The sequence below is a fragment of the Ictalurus furcatus genome, chromosome 9, assembly GCF_023375685.1.
Source record: "Ictalurus furcatus strain D&B chromosome 9, Billie_1.0, whole genome shotgun sequence".
Taxonomy (NCBI): Eukaryota; Metazoa; Chordata; class Actinopteri; order Siluriformes; family Ictaluridae; genus Ictalurus; species Ictalurus furcatus.
This window is the reverse complement of record NC_071263.1, coordinates 2,982,683-2,997,753: the sequence shown is the minus strand read 5'-3', so window position 1 is coordinate 2,997,753 and position 15,071 is coordinate 2,982,683. Positions and strand designations below refer to the sequence as shown.

At 43.7% G+C, this 15,071-nt stretch overlaps 1 protein-coding gene across 2 annotated transcripts in view; it reads left to right on the top strand.

Annotated features, from left to right (window-relative positions):
• kif13ba (kinesin family member 13Ba) overlaps positions 1-15,071 on the top strand; it is a 33,717-nt gene that overhangs the window by 13,162 nt on the left and 5,484 nt on the right. Inside the window, exons 9-38 of one of the 2 annotated variants that reach the window (XM_053632210.1) lie at positions 1,414-1,526; positions 2,452-2,563; positions 3,431-3,643; positions 3,820-3,930; positions 4,039-4,173; positions 4,548-4,678; positions 4,791-4,877; positions 4,974-5,167; positions 5,421-5,649; positions 6,013-6,175; positions 6,897-7,043; positions 7,142-7,291; positions 7,402-7,527; positions 8,577-8,750; positions 9,579-9,736; positions 10,054-10,186; positions 10,423-10,569; positions 10,695-10,724; positions 10,803-10,902; positions 11,212-11,338; positions 11,670-11,725; positions 11,962-12,086; positions 12,375-12,551; positions 12,769-12,861; positions 12,953-13,105; positions 13,220-13,297; positions 13,458-13,511; positions 13,593-13,725; positions 14,425-14,522; positions 14,937-15,002. In XM_053632210.1, the coding sequence (XP_053488185.1) occupies positions 1,414-1,526; positions 2,452-2,563; positions 3,431-3,643; positions 3,820-3,930; positions 4,039-4,173; positions 4,548-4,678; positions 4,791-4,877; positions 4,974-5,167; positions 5,421-5,649; positions 6,013-6,175; positions 6,897-7,043; positions 7,142-7,291; positions 7,402-7,527; positions 8,577-8,750; positions 9,579-9,736; positions 10,054-10,186; positions 10,423-10,569; positions 10,695-10,724; positions 10,803-10,902; positions 11,212-11,338; positions 11,670-11,725; positions 11,962-12,086; positions 12,375-12,551; positions 12,769-12,861; positions 12,953-13,105; positions 13,220-13,297; positions 13,458-13,511; positions 13,593-13,725; positions 14,425-14,522; positions 14,937-15,002 (3,813 nt within the window). Of the gene's footprint in view, positions 1-1,413; positions 1,527-2,451; positions 2,564-3,430; positions 3,644-3,819; positions 3,931-4,038; positions 4,174-4,547; positions 4,679-4,790; positions 4,878-4,973; positions 5,168-5,420; positions 5,650-6,012; positions 6,176-6,896; positions 7,044-7,141; positions 7,292-7,401; positions 7,528-8,576; positions 8,751-9,578; positions 9,737-10,053; positions 10,187-10,422; positions 10,570-10,694; positions 10,725-10,802; positions 10,903-11,211; positions 11,339-11,669; positions 11,726-11,961; positions 12,087-12,374; positions 12,552-12,768; positions 12,862-12,952; positions 13,106-13,219; positions 13,298-13,457; positions 13,512-13,592; positions 13,726-14,388; positions 14,523-14,936; positions 15,003-15,071 lie in introns of both variants that reach the window. The other variant, XM_053632209.1, reaches the window with a different exon arrangement.

Below are 15,071 nucleotides of genomic sequence, written 5' to 3'. Positions count from 1 at the left end.
CCGTAGTTTGAATTTAAGAGCAGGTGTGGCTCTCTGATTCATCTTGACTGCGCTGTTCTCTCATTCCAGGACTTTACTGCTCATGATAAAGGGAGCGATTGTGTCTGTAGTGAAGTCTGTGCTCGTCTGTCTGTCCGTACTTCATAAGGCAGAGAGGAAACAATGATCTCTTGTGTCCCGTTTGGCACGGCCTCGGTCGCTTTTGTTCACGCTCAGCTGGAGATTTCGGCCCAGTTTGGGCAGCAGGATCGTTCCAACACCGTTCTGCAAACAGGAAAATGTGTAGAAAGGAAATCAAAGTGTACACAGTACAAACTGTCGGATCTTTACTTTGCTTTTTCCTTTTTTTTTTTTTTCCCCCTGTTATTAAGGCTTAAATTTATATGGTCTTAGGGAAGATCGACACCAACAGGATCCTGTGATACTCTGGGGGTGGGGTAGCACCACGGTTTGTTTCTGATTGGTTAAGAGTATCACCATATACTCTGACTTGTTTGTTGTTGCTGCAAAAACCACTTTTTGAAAACTTTTTGAGCAAATTAGCAATCGGAGCAAATGAGAATGAAGTTCCTGGCCGGAAACGCCAATTCACCGAAAGGGAAAGGACGTGAGACGTGAAAGACCGGCGCATCTATGTATTAATTAGCATTAACCCTGACATTTTCCATGTTGAAACCTGCTCTACATTATGTGTTTTGTAGTAAAATTCTGCCCCCCCCCCCCCCCCCCCGCTCTGCCTGCTAAGATTTTCTTGTTACAACGTTGGCGCATCTCAAATAAATTTTGTTTTATTTCTCAAGCCGCACAAGCATTTATGTTCTTAAGAAACAACTGCGACTGCTGTGAAGCTGCAGTGTCCTTATAGTCAGTGCTTCCGCCCAAGGCATTATGTTTTCGGGTTGTCCGTCCGTCCATCCGAGATTCTCACAAGCGCGATAACTCAAGAACGACTTGTTGAGTGTTTTGTAGGATTTATTTATCTGGAATTGTCGCTATAACCAAAAGACGAACTGATCTTAGATTTTGGAATCGATCCAAACAGGGTCGAGGTCAAAAGCCTGAAATAATTTTTCCATTCAATAGCTATCTCCCTTCCTGTTTGAAGAATTGTTTGTGATCGAGGCGTCACAGTCAAGTTCTTCTTGTTCCTCTTTTATTAATCATCGTTATAATCAAATAAACTTGCAATTTGGCCAAATGTGTTAAAGAAACATTCTACGTTACATTCAGTTATTCCATCTTGAACTTAACAATGGTGTGTGTTCTGGAATAACGGTCTGCTTCAGTTGGTGGAAAATGAACTGTTGGCCCTGGTCATGTTTTTGAATGTGGCATGGAAAAACACCCAAAGCGAAGATTCTGATTTAACTCTCTCTCTCTCTCTCGCTCTCTCTCTCTCCCTCCCTCCTCTAGACCAGTGGGGAGAAAGTGAGTAAGCTGAGTTTGGTGGATTTGGCTGGAAGTGAGAGAGCAGCTAAGACCGGTGCGGCTGGTGAGAGACTGAAGGAAGGCAGCAACATTAATAAGTACATACACTCGACTTCTTTCCGCAACTCGCTTCAATCCTTATATGGCTACCTTCACATTGCAGCATTCAAATAGCACAAATCTGTTGAATTTTTTATTTTTTTTTTTCTCTTTCTTTTCCCCCCAAATGTCAAGCAAATCTAATTTATTTTCCAGACAGTTGAACAAAAAAACACATGTCGGTAGTGCTTTTAACAATAGACGTTGCCACAAAGCAGCGTTTTTACAAACATCTGGATTTTGATCTAGGTCCAGTGAGTATCAGAGTATACAGGTGCAGAAGTACTGAACAGTATGTGTGAGTGTGTTGGAAGGATGAACATATTGCGAATGAGTCCTGGGATGAGCACAGGGCAGTGTATATGCTTACAATAACTACGAGTGATGCTTGGGGGGGGGAAAAAATCTGTAGAATCCAGGTGAGATCCTGGTGCAAGCTGATCTTTAGAGTATCCTTGTAAGATTATTAACATCCCAGCTTATCAAAAATCTTTGTGCCCCGGAACCTCCATACCTTCCATATCTCCCAGGAACCTCCATATCATACCTTTTACTAAAAAGAAAAGAAGCTATTTTTAATAAAATGTCTGATGAACTGATTAGCATTTCAGCACAGATTTAAAGATTAAAACTGAATATTAATTGGAGGTCTGTTTCATAGCTGCGGGGCTTTGTAGGAAAAGTGTTATTGTGAAGTTGTAAGTGATGTGGTTGTTGTCTCTGGCACGTCAGACGTGAAAACGGCAAGCCCAGTCAGAAGAGGTTGATTTTTAGGTAGTGAATGAATCCTGAATAGAACCGGCTTTTCTCTGTGTTTGTGTGTGTGTGTGGGTATAGAGGGATACTGTAGTCTCTCTCTCTCTCTCTCTCTCTCTCTCTCTCATATATACTTTCTCTTATGTTTTTTTATGATGCACTGGGCAGGTCTTTAACCACACTGGGGCTGGTGATCTCAGCACTGGCTGACCAGGGTGCAGGAAAGAACAAGAGCAAGTTTGTGCCTTACAGAGATTCCGTGCTCACATGGCTGCTTAAGGTAACTGACTCACCAAGAAAAATTTCCACCATGTTTCCCAGTTTCCTTCTCTTTTTTTTTATTTTATTTTTAGAATGACATTTTTAAAAAAATGTCTCGGAGATATTAGCTTTGGAAGGTCTAAAGAGATCAATTCTAGCTTGTAGTCTCATAAGTGCAATATCAGAGTTTTCTTTTGGGGGGGGTTGTGGGGGGGGTTATGTGCTAAAATATGCAGCTGTATTTTTATCCAGTCTGTGCGAGTAGTTTCTTTATAAGTGCAAGTCATTATATATGATGCAGCTCTACCAAAGCAGTGTTCGATTCTGGATTCTGACCAGTCTATATTAACAGTTTCTATAGTAACCGATGGTTCACAGGGGACGTGTGTGTTCTTGGTGAGGAGGCGTTTATTGAACATTGTTACCGGGGGACTCCTTCGTTAAATCAGCGCTTTTCTGAGATCTTCAGGACCGTTTATCGAATTCAGTTTTATTTATAGCGCACTTTTGTCGCAGAAATCTGGATATAGATTTATATTTGACCCTAACGAGCAAACCAGAGGCGACCGAGACAAGGGGGAAAAAACACCCTGAGACGACACGAGGAAGAGGAACCTCTTCTGGGTGACACCGAATAGTGCGATTATGAGTCATCACTCATAATCACAACTGGATACTATAGAGTCAGAGAGTGCTACGTGTAAAAGATATTGATCTCAAGTACGATCCTAAGTACCTGTAAGCTCAGGGCCGTATCATTTATTTATTTATTTATTTATTTATTTATTATTTTCTTTCTTTTTTCATTTTTTCTTCTTTTTGAGTTTTCACTTTTAAGTTTCGGAAAAGTCCTTTGTATCATCGAACCGCTTTCCTCTAACCCCAGGACAGTTTAGGAGGAAACAGTCGGACCGCCATGGTGGCCACGGTGAGTCCGGCCGCCGATAACTACGACGAGACTCTGTCCACGTTGCGCTACGCCGACCGCGCCAAGAGCATCGTCAACCATGCCGTCGTGAACGAGGATCCTAATGCCAGGATCATCCGAGAGCTGAGGGAGGAGGTGGAGAAGCTCCGGGACCAGCTCACACAAGCAGAGGTATGCAATGAGCAATCGTTTTAAAAGGAGCACTATGTACTTTTTTATTTTGATTATTATTATTTTTTTTAATGAATGATTTCAAGCCCAGGACAATGCAAACAGAATCCTAAAATAAACGGGTTCATATATATATATATGTGTGTGTGTGTGTGTGTGTGTGTGTGTTTCCTCAGTCCATGAAGGCTCCAGAGCTGAAGGAGAGGCTACAGGAGTCTGAGAAGTTGATCCAGGAGATGACAGTCACCTGGGAGGAGAAACTGAGGAAGACCGAGGAGGTTGCTCAGGTAACCTGTAAAAGGTGTACTGCGCTCCGCCTCGCCAATACCTCTGCGTTCCATACGGATTATAAAATGGCAACTTGGGTAAAATGAAGTTACTATTTCTCTGTTCAGGAGAGGCAGAAGCAGCTGGAGAGTCTGGGCATCTCTCTGCAGTCATCAGGGATCCGTGTGGGAGAGGATAAATGCTTCCTGGTCAACCTCAACGCTGACCCCGCCCTCAACGAACTGCTGGTTTACTACTTAAAGGTACACACACCCTGGATTTCTGTGTGAAACCTTGGCAAATGATCACCTTTTGTATGATTGTCTTTGAACCTGCATTGACAAGTTTTCTGCGTTATTGCATTGGCATGACATTGACCTTAAGGAAGATAAATGCATTCTGGTGTGTTTACAGTTCATCTCATGGCTTGCTGTGCAGCCTGCTATGCAAACTATGACTGTTTGTTTGGTGACTTTCCCGTGCCTACATGTGCTTCAATGGAATATCTTCCTTATTGTGTATTAAAATGGGTGGGGCTGATCTGTATAGATATAGGAAACGTACAGGAAAGTACTTTGTTGCTTAAACCTAACCTTAATTATTTTATCTGGAGTCGATGTGTTATTGTTGTTTGCAGGAACACACGATGGTGGGCTCAGCAGACTCGCAGGACATCCAGCTGTGCGGTATGGGCATCCAGGCCGAGCACTGTGTCATCAACATCACTCCCGAGGGCGCGGTTTTCCTCAACCCGTACAAGAATTCCAGGTATTTCAGTCTTCAGAGAAAAACCTGTTCTTTTAACTACAAACAGACTGAAATGGGACTAAACCGGACGAAGTATTTGGTGTGATGTTGACCTGCTGATGTGTTCACACAGGACGTGTGTGAACGGCTCTCCAGTCACGAGCCAGCAGCAGCTTCACCATGGCGACCGCGTACTGTGGGGCAACAACCACTTTTTCAGGTCAGTCATCACCACTGCAAAGGAATCGGAGTATGTTTGAATCGATGCGTGTTATATATATTGAGATATATGGTTTAACGGTCATTTGCCCTCCAGAATAAACCTTCCGAAGCGGCGCCCTCGTCCTGCGGCCGATGAGGAGGAAGGGGAGGGCGGTAACATGAAGAACAGCAACAGCAGTGAGCAGCTGGACGTAGACGGAGACACGGCCAGCGAAGTTTCCAGTGAAGTCAGCTTCAGCTATGAGTTCGCGCAGACGGAGGTCATGATGAAGGCACTGGGGAGCAACGGTGTGTCCAAAATGAGAAATAATATATAGTGCATCCATACAAGTTCCGGGTTTAAACGTTGAGCTGTTGCTTGGTTACGGTGAGCCTGTGTGCACTGTAGCCTGACAGGAGTGGAACTAGACGTGGTTTTCTGCCGTCGTAGCCCGTTCTGTCTTACGTCTCGTACATTCTGAGATGCTCTGAGATTCTCATAATGACTCCTACCTTTCTCTCTCTCTCTCTCTCTCTCTCTCTCTCTCTCTCTCTCTCTCAGATCCCATGCAGGCTGTGCTGCAGAGTCTGGAGCGACAGCACGAGGAGGAAAAGCGCACGGCCCTGGAGCGCCAGCGGCTGATGTATGAGCAGGAGCTGCAGCAGCTGCGCAGACGGCTCACCCCCGAACGGCAGAGCACGCAGACCCAACAGCAATACCGCAGCATGGAGAGACTCAGCCTGGGTGGGGCGTCGTCGTCTTCTCGTCTGCGCCAGTGGAGTGAGGAAAGGTAAAGTGTATACCGAAGTGTTTTTTTTTTTTTTTTATTATTGTTTTTTTTATATACAGAATCATATTTCAGACTCGGTTACACACCTTTTTTCCCGTTGTTTTAGAGATTACTGATGATCACTATCTTAATACGATTATAAAAAGTTTATATCTTGACGCGTCACTATTTTTGATGTCTAAACCAGACGTTGAGTCATAATTGAGTCATTAGTAGTCATTCTTCACTGCTAGACTATAGAGTTTGGTTAAGCACTGACGCATGCATCCAGAATCGTAGTTCTAACCGACAGCTGAATGAGAATGGACAGGAAGGAATCACGATGATGTATTTGTCAACCCGGTCAATATCCGACGGCTGCAGGGAGGCGGTGCTGACACGGAGTTTGCGGAAACTTCGGGAGCAGATCGTAAAAGCCAACCTGCTGGTGCAGGAGGCAAGCTTCATCGCCGAGGAGTTGGACAAGAAAACCGAGTACAGAGTCACTCTGCAGATTCCTGCTGCTAACCTCAACGCCAACAGGAAGGTAACTCCCCTCCACCCTCAACCATGCTGAGTGCGCAGGTATTATCCCTTATGCTCACAATAGCAAGCATCGCCGTGACGGATGATTCACTTCCAACGGATTTCCTTCCGGGGAATAAGGGTAGGCGATGTTAGAGCCAAGATATCGTTTTATTCAGATTAGTTGTAGATAAAGTAGGTAACAAATCCTGAAATAAATCCAGGGTACTTGTTCTAATCTGTAAAAGTATGCAATTTCAAAGTTTTTTTTTTTTTTTAAAAGGTAAGGTTTTTAAATATGTTCTCTTTAGGTATTCGTGTATTCTTGTATTCGTGTAAAAGGTCAGGAATTTTCCCTTCAGGAAAGAGCAAGAACTCTTCTTGGAGTTGTCTGATGTCCTTCTCAACTTTGGTTGCACACTCAGACATTGATGGAATAACGTACATTATATATACATTAAAGGTTAAAAATGTAAAAACACGCTATTTTTTTTATATACCTAGGATCACACTTGGTTAGCAAGGTTTCAGACATCTTTACAGTTTTGGGTCTGACCGTTTCCATGTCGTTTTCGGTGAATTCCGTGTACAAATACGTCACCCGGATGCTCCAGATACAGCCACGGCGACATCCTCACTTTTTATTTTCACAGAAAGCCGTACACGTTTCGTAACGCATACGCACACACGCTCACCGTACCACACCATGCCGTGCTACATCTCCTCCGTTTGTGTCCTCGTAGCGCGACGCCGTGCTGAGCGAACCTGCCGTCCAGGTGAGGCGGAAAGGTAAAGGCAAGCAGATCTGGGCTCTGGAGAAGATGGAGAACAGGCTGGTGGACATGAGGGAGCTCTATCAGGAGTGGAAGGACTATGACGAGGATAATCCCGTACGTCCTTTACGACAGGAACATCATCGTCATCATCATCGGAATCTCGGCGACGATGGCATCATTTTAATCATCGTGTTCTCTCGTATACCTCGCAGGTGATGCGTTCATACTTTAAAAGAGCGGACCCTTTCTTCGACGAGCAAGTCAATCACAGTCTGATCGGAGTGGCTAACGTCTTCCTGTCCTGCTTGTTTTATGACGTGAAGCTGCAGTACGCCGTGCCCATCATTAACCAGAAAGGAGAGGTACAGAGTGCCGATGCTCACATTCATGATCGTTATTTCTATTATTATTATTATTATTTATGATATTGATTAATCTATTGGATGTGTGTGTGTGTGTGTGTTTGTTATAGGTGGCAGGACGGCTGCATGTCGAGCTCGTGCGTGTTGCTGGAGGTGTAGAGGACAGCATGGCTGGAGGGGAAGATGGGGACAGCAGCCCTGAAGGAGATCCACTCGAGCGCAAGCTCGTCTGTATGGTAGGCATTAAAGGAACGTCATGACGTGAGATTCATTATCTTCATAGCTCCTGTACAAAACCAGTGCAGCACATCTCAGACACCGAAAGTGTTTCGGATGATCAGGGGACATTTAGTAAGCAGGATACGAACAGATTTAGATACGTTTACACGAGCAATGTGCTATTAATGAGAGTGTTCGAGTCCTACGCTCACTCCTGAGCTTGTGTTGTGTAAATTTTACACATACGGAGACCCTCTAATGTAATTGACTAAGTCATATAATTAGTAATGATTCCCTGAAAGTTTTCATATCCATCTATCCATCTATCTATCTATCAATCCATCTATCTATCTGTATGTACACTACCGGTTAAAAGTTTGCAGACACTTGACTGAACATATTCTTGACCAACATTTTCATTTCTTTCATTAGAAAACTAAAAATTTCTTTACAAAAAAAATATTTTTTTTAAACAGACGACTCTGAGCGAAATATTCCGAAAAGCAGCCGATAAGTGTCCAGCGTCGGTGGGAACTCCTTTAATACCGTTTAAAAAGCATCTCGAGGAAATTCCTCAAGAAATCAGTTGAGAAAATGCCGAGAATACATTTCTGGAAATTCTTTAAAAAAAAAAAAAAAAAAAAAAGGGTGTGTCTACTTTGAAAATGTTAAAATACGAAATTATTTAGATTTTTACATTTTTGTTTTTATCACAACATAATTCCCATAGTTCCCTTTGTATTCTTCCAAAGTTTTGATGACTTTTATTATGATTATTCTACTGTTTGTGTACGTACATGGATTACTCTCTCAGGTTAAAACCACATCTTTATTTCAGTTCAATTTGGCTATGAAAACATTTCCACAGAACTTTTACTAGAAACTAATAACTGTGTGTAGTTTATTTTTGGCCAGAGTGCTTCTTTAATGTCTGAGTATTCAATGAAGACACTCTCTTACCTGACTGGCTTTATATATTCTCTACACGTCTACGTATTTAGTCTGTTTGTTGCGCTCGATGAGATTTTGTTTTTTTTTGCCCCCTCCGCTCTTGTGTCTCTAACAGATTAAGATCCTGCAGGCTACAGGCCTCCCCCAGTACCTGTCCAACTTCGTTTTCTGTCAGTACTCGTTCTGGGACCAGGCCGAGCCCATCATCGTGGCTCCCGAGGTGGACCCGTCTGCCTCGTCTCCCTGCAGCGGAGACCCTCACTGCATGGTGGTGTTCGACAGCTGTAAGGTGAGAATCGGTTTACATCAATCAGCGAATCTGTTACCGTGTGCTTTCTCATCAAAAACATCACCAACAGGTCTGGTTTGATAAAGGAGCTCCCTCGTGGGAGGATGATGATAGGAGTCGTGTTGAAACTTGATGCTGGGGAGGAAAAAACGCTGCAAAAGCACAAACGCGAACGAATGCGCAAATCAAAAAATGTATTATAATTGAGTGTAAAGATTAACCATACTGATAAGGCTGCTAGCACAAAGAGAAAGTAAAGTAAGACAGCAGTAGTTGAACAGTTGCAGGTGTCACAAGGTGTGTTCCAGCGAGGAACGTTTTCAGGAAACTTTATCCGCTTTCCCTCCGAAAAAAGGAACCAGGCTGAGTTTAAGTTCCTAAAACCAGAGTAGGTACTTTCAGGTTTAGGTTGCTTTACTGAAAAGCGTGCATCGCTCAAATAGTCTCTTACATACCATTTAAAAACAAAACTAGGAAACCAACCTATTTGTAGCTAACAATTAATCAGTAAAGTGTGATTTATGATAGTTAATACAATAATCTTTTTTTTAAAAATACGTAATGAATCAAAACTAGACTGCAGATGCAAGAACAAGGAGCATTAATATAAACCTGTGATTTGTAGCTGCACTACTATCAGTGCTGCTGTTATAGAAATCTAATCAACAAAATAACAACAAATAACTTTTTTTCCCCAAATGAATAGTTCTGGAACCCTTTAGTTCATCAGAAGGTTATAGAACTTCTGTGGAAATGTGCCTAGGGATATATGTCTAACCTGTTGTGTGTGTGTGTGTGTGTGTGTGTGTGTGTGTGTGTGTGTGTTAGGAGCTGGCCGTGGCAGTAACGGAGGATTTCATCGAGTATCTAACGGAGGGAGCGCTGGCTATTGAGGTGTTTGGCCACAGGCAAGCTGATCCAGGCAGGAACCTGGCCCTGTGGGACCTCAGCATTATTCAGGCCAAGACTCGCACACTGCGTGACAGGTGAGCCACAATGAAAACCACTTCCTCCGATATAACACACCGTACACAAACCGCCCACACGGAACAGAAGAGCAGCCTCGGATAAGTTTACAGTCCAGCGATTCATATTTTGTGGCATTCTCTAGCTCCTCTGGCTCGGGGCCACCATTTTTTATTATTATTTTTTTTTCTTCTTCATATAATACAGACCAGTACAATACACAACAGCGTGCACTGCAGTGCAGCACAATGCACAGCACAATCCTTATTAATCCGCTCGAGCGCTTCAGAAAGTGCGTGTGCATCAGTTACGTACGCTTCTTTCACCCCCGGCCCAGATGGAGCGAGGTGACGCGAAAGCTGGAGATGTGGGTGCAGATCCTGGAGCTGAATGAGAACGGGGAGTACGTGGCCGTGGAGGCGGTGTCAGCCGGAGATGTTCGCACAGGGGGCGTGTTTCAGCTGCGACAGGTAGCGTTAACCCCCAAACGTGTCGTTTTAAACTTTTGAAACGCCCAAGAAAGATGTCTACATCGTCATTTTTATAAGTGCCCAAGATTGATGAATATGCAGAATTATGCAAATATCCACTTGCCATTTCTAATAGCTGAATGTTGGTAAACTAGCTAGTTTTTGTCAGTTTATTATTTATACAAAAGAAGCCAAACCTGTAAAACTATAATGTTACCATACCATGTGTGTTGCAGGGTCAGTCTCGGCGGGTGCAGGTGGAGGTGCGTTCGGTGCAGGACTCTGGCACTATGCCACTGATAGCCGAGATCATTCTGGGCGTGTCCATCGGGTGTGTGGAGATCAGACAGGCTCGCCCCGCTAAAGGCAACGACTCGCAACAGGTGCAATACAAAACCTTATTTACTTCCAAGGAAAATTCCGTTTACTCATTTAGCAGAGTCTTTCCTTCCGAACGGCTGCCAAGTCGTTTACGATGGCTTTAACGGGTCGTTTTCTTATTTCTTAGCTGGAAGGGGATGAAATGGACAGCTATCAGGTACGGCGGTTTGCAATATTAAACTTTTATCGAGTCTGCTTCCTCTGGCAAGGTTAATAATTAACTGTTCGATCACAGGAGCGAGACCTGGAGAGGCTGAGACGCCAGTGGCTGGCCGCTCTCACTAAGAGACAGCAATACCTGGACGAGCATCTCCAGAGTCTGGTCAGCAAAACAGGTAGAGTTTATCCCTGCTGCTGCGCTCTCATGATCTGCTTCAGTTCAGAGTCAAATATAAAATAAAAAAATTAAAAAATCAAGATGTCGCGAAGAATCTGAGCCAGGCAGAGCGGGTCCTGACTTTTTAGGGATAAACCATTCGATAAACCAATCAAATAAAAACGAAGAAACTCTGGATACGACTCGGACGGATTTGTGTTGATAAATCGGCAGTATTGAGGAAAGTACTGTAAGATTGTCAGATTGTTATTAATCTGCACATCCGACGTTAATCTGATGATTAAATGTGACTCCTGCGTGTGATCAGATAAGTCTGAAGACGACGTGGAGCGCGAGGCTCAGCTGCTCGAGTGCCGTCTGACTCTCACCGAGGAGAGGAATGCGGTGATGGTGCCCTCTGCTGGTAGCGGCATCCCGGGAGCTCCTGCAGAATGGTGAGGCTTCAGTTTAGAGTTTTTAATATTTAACGTGTTCCGTCTTTATTATTATTATCGTTATTATGAATAATAACGATAATAATAATGACACTTAATGCGTCCTGTTATCTATCCTGCAGTCTATTTGCTGATGAAGTGGTACAAATAACTCTCAGAACATGACAAGCAAAAAATATGTAAATTCATAGACCATTTCTACACCATTAACACTTCATTTTGGCGGGGGTTCAAAAGGTTAAGTAATTTGTCATGGTTTAAAATGATTTTTTTTTTTGTTGTTGTTGATGTTGTGGATACTGCCATGTCGATGATATTTTTGTCTTGGCAGGGTACCGGTGCCTGGGATGGAAACTCACATTCCAGTCCTCTTCCTTGACCTGAGTGGTATGTTAACTCGAACGCATTAGGAATGCCAGAACTCCAGTTTTGGTCGCTGTTTAAAAACCCCTTATAACCTCTATCTATCTATCTATCTATCTATCTATCTATCTATATATATATATATATATATATATATATATATATATATATATATAATGTGTGTGTATATATATATATATATATATATATATTTTTTTTTTTTTTTCTTTCTTTCCATTTACTTTTTGTCTCCGCTTCAGCTGAGGATTTTAGCTCCCAAGAAAACCTGGAGAGCCCGGAAGCCGGCGGCTGGGACGCCATGTTGAGCGGAGAGGACGAGGACGACTTCTTTGATCTGCAGATCGTCAAGCACTACGATGGAGAGGTGAGGGGTCTGCATTTAAGGCTCTGTTACCAACCGTAATGGTTTTAGAATAATAATAATAATAATATTAACGGTGAGTTACTGATAGGAGTTTTTGAAAATTATTTATTTATTTATTTGTTTATTTATTTATTTATTTTTAGCCTTCTCAATTTAACAGCCAATCAGAGGACTCTCTGACACTGATCTAACACTCTCAGTACCAACATTTCAGGATGTTACCGTATGACTGACACTCTTCACTTGATCTCACCAGAGCTAACCCCGACCGGTTATGTTTCGCTGCAGGTGAAAGCCGAGGCCTCCTGGGACTCCACGGTTCACGAGTGTCCTCAGCTGAGTCGAGGTGGAGCTCCAGACCAGAGGGTCTACCTGACCGTACGCACCATGGTGCAGCTCAGTCACCCGGCAGAGATGCAGCTCGTCCTGCGCAAACGCATCTGCGTGAATCTGGCCGGACGACAGGTCGAAGCGCACTCTCGATTCTCTTTTAATTAAGAACTCTCCCTGGATGCGATGTGAATGAAGCATAGTTTAGTTCTTTTGGGTTTTTTTTGTTGTTGCTCGTTTTAAAGGTTAAACATTACAGAGCGCCTTCACGATTCTGAAGCTCGTACCCAGAAAAGTGCAGTAATCGAATGCTATTTTGTGCTGATACACATGTTTTTCTGTGGGTCTGCAGGGTTTTGCCCAGAACATCCTAAAGAGAATGTCGACACGGAGCACCGTGCCTGGCTGCGGCGTGACCTTCGAGGTCGTGTCCAATATCCCGGGGGTAAGCGAGCGCACACTGACGCTAGACTCGTACGCGAGATGGAAAAACCTGCACGCTATTTAACGCCGAACGCGACTGTGTTGATATGCAGGATGCTCAGAGCTCCGAGGACAGGGAGATGCTCGCCCGGATGGCCGCCAACACCGAGAACCCCAAATCATCAGACAACGAGGCGGCCATAGAGAAATACCTGCGCAGTGTCCTGGCTGTGGAAAACATCCTCACGCTGGATCGCCTAAGACAGGTCGATTACTCAATTCTCAAGGCTCATCAACTGGATTTAATCACGTTTCATTCCAGATCTGTGATGGCGATTCTCAATGCTGCTGGATGTGTCGGGATGGTTTTGTGTTTTCAGGAGGTGGCTGTGAAGGAGCACTTGGCCGGTAAAGGGAAGGGAAGCAGACGGAGTCTCAGCTCGCCCAGCGTCCACAGAGTAAGTACACTAGTGCTTTTAGCAAGAACAGTCCGAGTTAAAACTTCTCGCAGGAGTTTTGGGACGGGCGATACGGACAAATATCCGGATATTAACAGTATTTATGCACATTTTTATAGTGACGTGTATTTCCTTTTTTTTTTCTTTTCTCCCCCAATAGCTATCTGGGAGCAGACAGGATCTGCCTTTAAACTCGAGCCTGGAGGACAACAAGGTGAGCAACCTGCTGTACTTCCTGTTTTCCTTATGATGGCGTGCAGTTCTACAAGTCTAAAAACTCTCTTTTTTGGGGAAGAATCGATGGGAAAGTCAGCAGGACATCTTCCTGACGGCTCCGCAGTTCAGCCGCACGCTGCCTCGGCCCACCAGAGAACCCACTCCGCCACCACAGGGCCAGAGCCCACCCCAAACCCAGGATCCAGAGCAAGGTACACCGAACACGCCTTTCTCCTCACGAGACCGAGCGTCGCTTCATTTCCATCACCGACTCTTCCTCTACAGCTTCTGCTTTCTCTTAATCTAATATACGGCGCTGTAATACATTAACTCTACACTCTACTGTGTGTTTCTGATGCATGTTAATTACACGAGCGGTGTGTCCGAATAATCTGAATTTGAAACTTTTGTGAACCGGATTATAAATTTATAATCATGCTTTAATCTTGTCTAGGTGTACACAGAGGCGAAAGAATTCAGTACTTTGGTGTAAAGTAAAATTTTCAGATTTTGCCGTTTGAGATTTCGGAAAAACATTTCTAGTCGTTTAATAATGTGAGCGTCGGACATTTTTAAAGGAACCGTAAAAACTTTGGTTCGCGATGTTTTCACACGGATCTGGATCGTTTCTTTATTTCAGACTTATTTTTTCTAAACCTGAATTTGCTCTTTTACTTCCTGTCGCCGTACGAACAGATTCTCACTGTATTCTCACTTCCCATTTCCCATATTTTTGTCGTGTCCACCTGTATGTCAATGTGCCCTTCACCTTCTCGCACTCTTTCCCCCGTCTGCCTCCATCACGTCCGTCCTTGTTTCCCTGTCTCGGTCTTCTGTGTTCGTCCTCCTCCGTCTCTTCCCCGTCCTCCCCTCAGGCCTTTCAGGGCTTGCTGCTTCTTATCTCTCCCCAGTCAAGGCCCTCGTCCCCCAGATGCCCAAGCTACTCAAATCCCTTTTCCCCGCTCGTGAAGACAAGAAGGACCTGCGTCCCTCTCTGCAATCGCAACAGGTACGCAACCTTGTCTCTCTTTTTTTATTATTATTATTATTATTATTATTATTATTATTTAATTTTTAACAAATGTACTTCTTCACATTCGTTGAGCCTGACCCTAACCCTGAGCCGTAGCGTTTATTATTTTGCGACGACAGACACCTCGAAACTAGGCTTTTATGCTTTTCCATCTAAGGTCAGACCAAACAAAAGCAGTCTAATGTTCGTCTGAGGGTTTTTTTTGGTTTTTTTGTTCTTCTCTGCCTGCTAGGATTTTCTCATTAGCAGTATTGACACCGCTGATGCCCCAAAAGCAACAGAATAATAATAATAATTTGCTCCTGCACAGTCGATCTGCAAAACCTGAATCTAGTTATTCCATGAGAACAAAAAAAAAAAAAAAAGTAATTTTTACGTCCATCCTTCCAGCACGTGCCTCGTATCGTGATGCAAACTAGCAGCAGCCCAGATGAAAGCAGAGTTCGAGTAGAAGCGGTGAGTTCCTCAACCCTAGCTGGGAGTAAGATGTGTGATGAGCGGTGTTGAGTTATTCTGTGCTGTTAT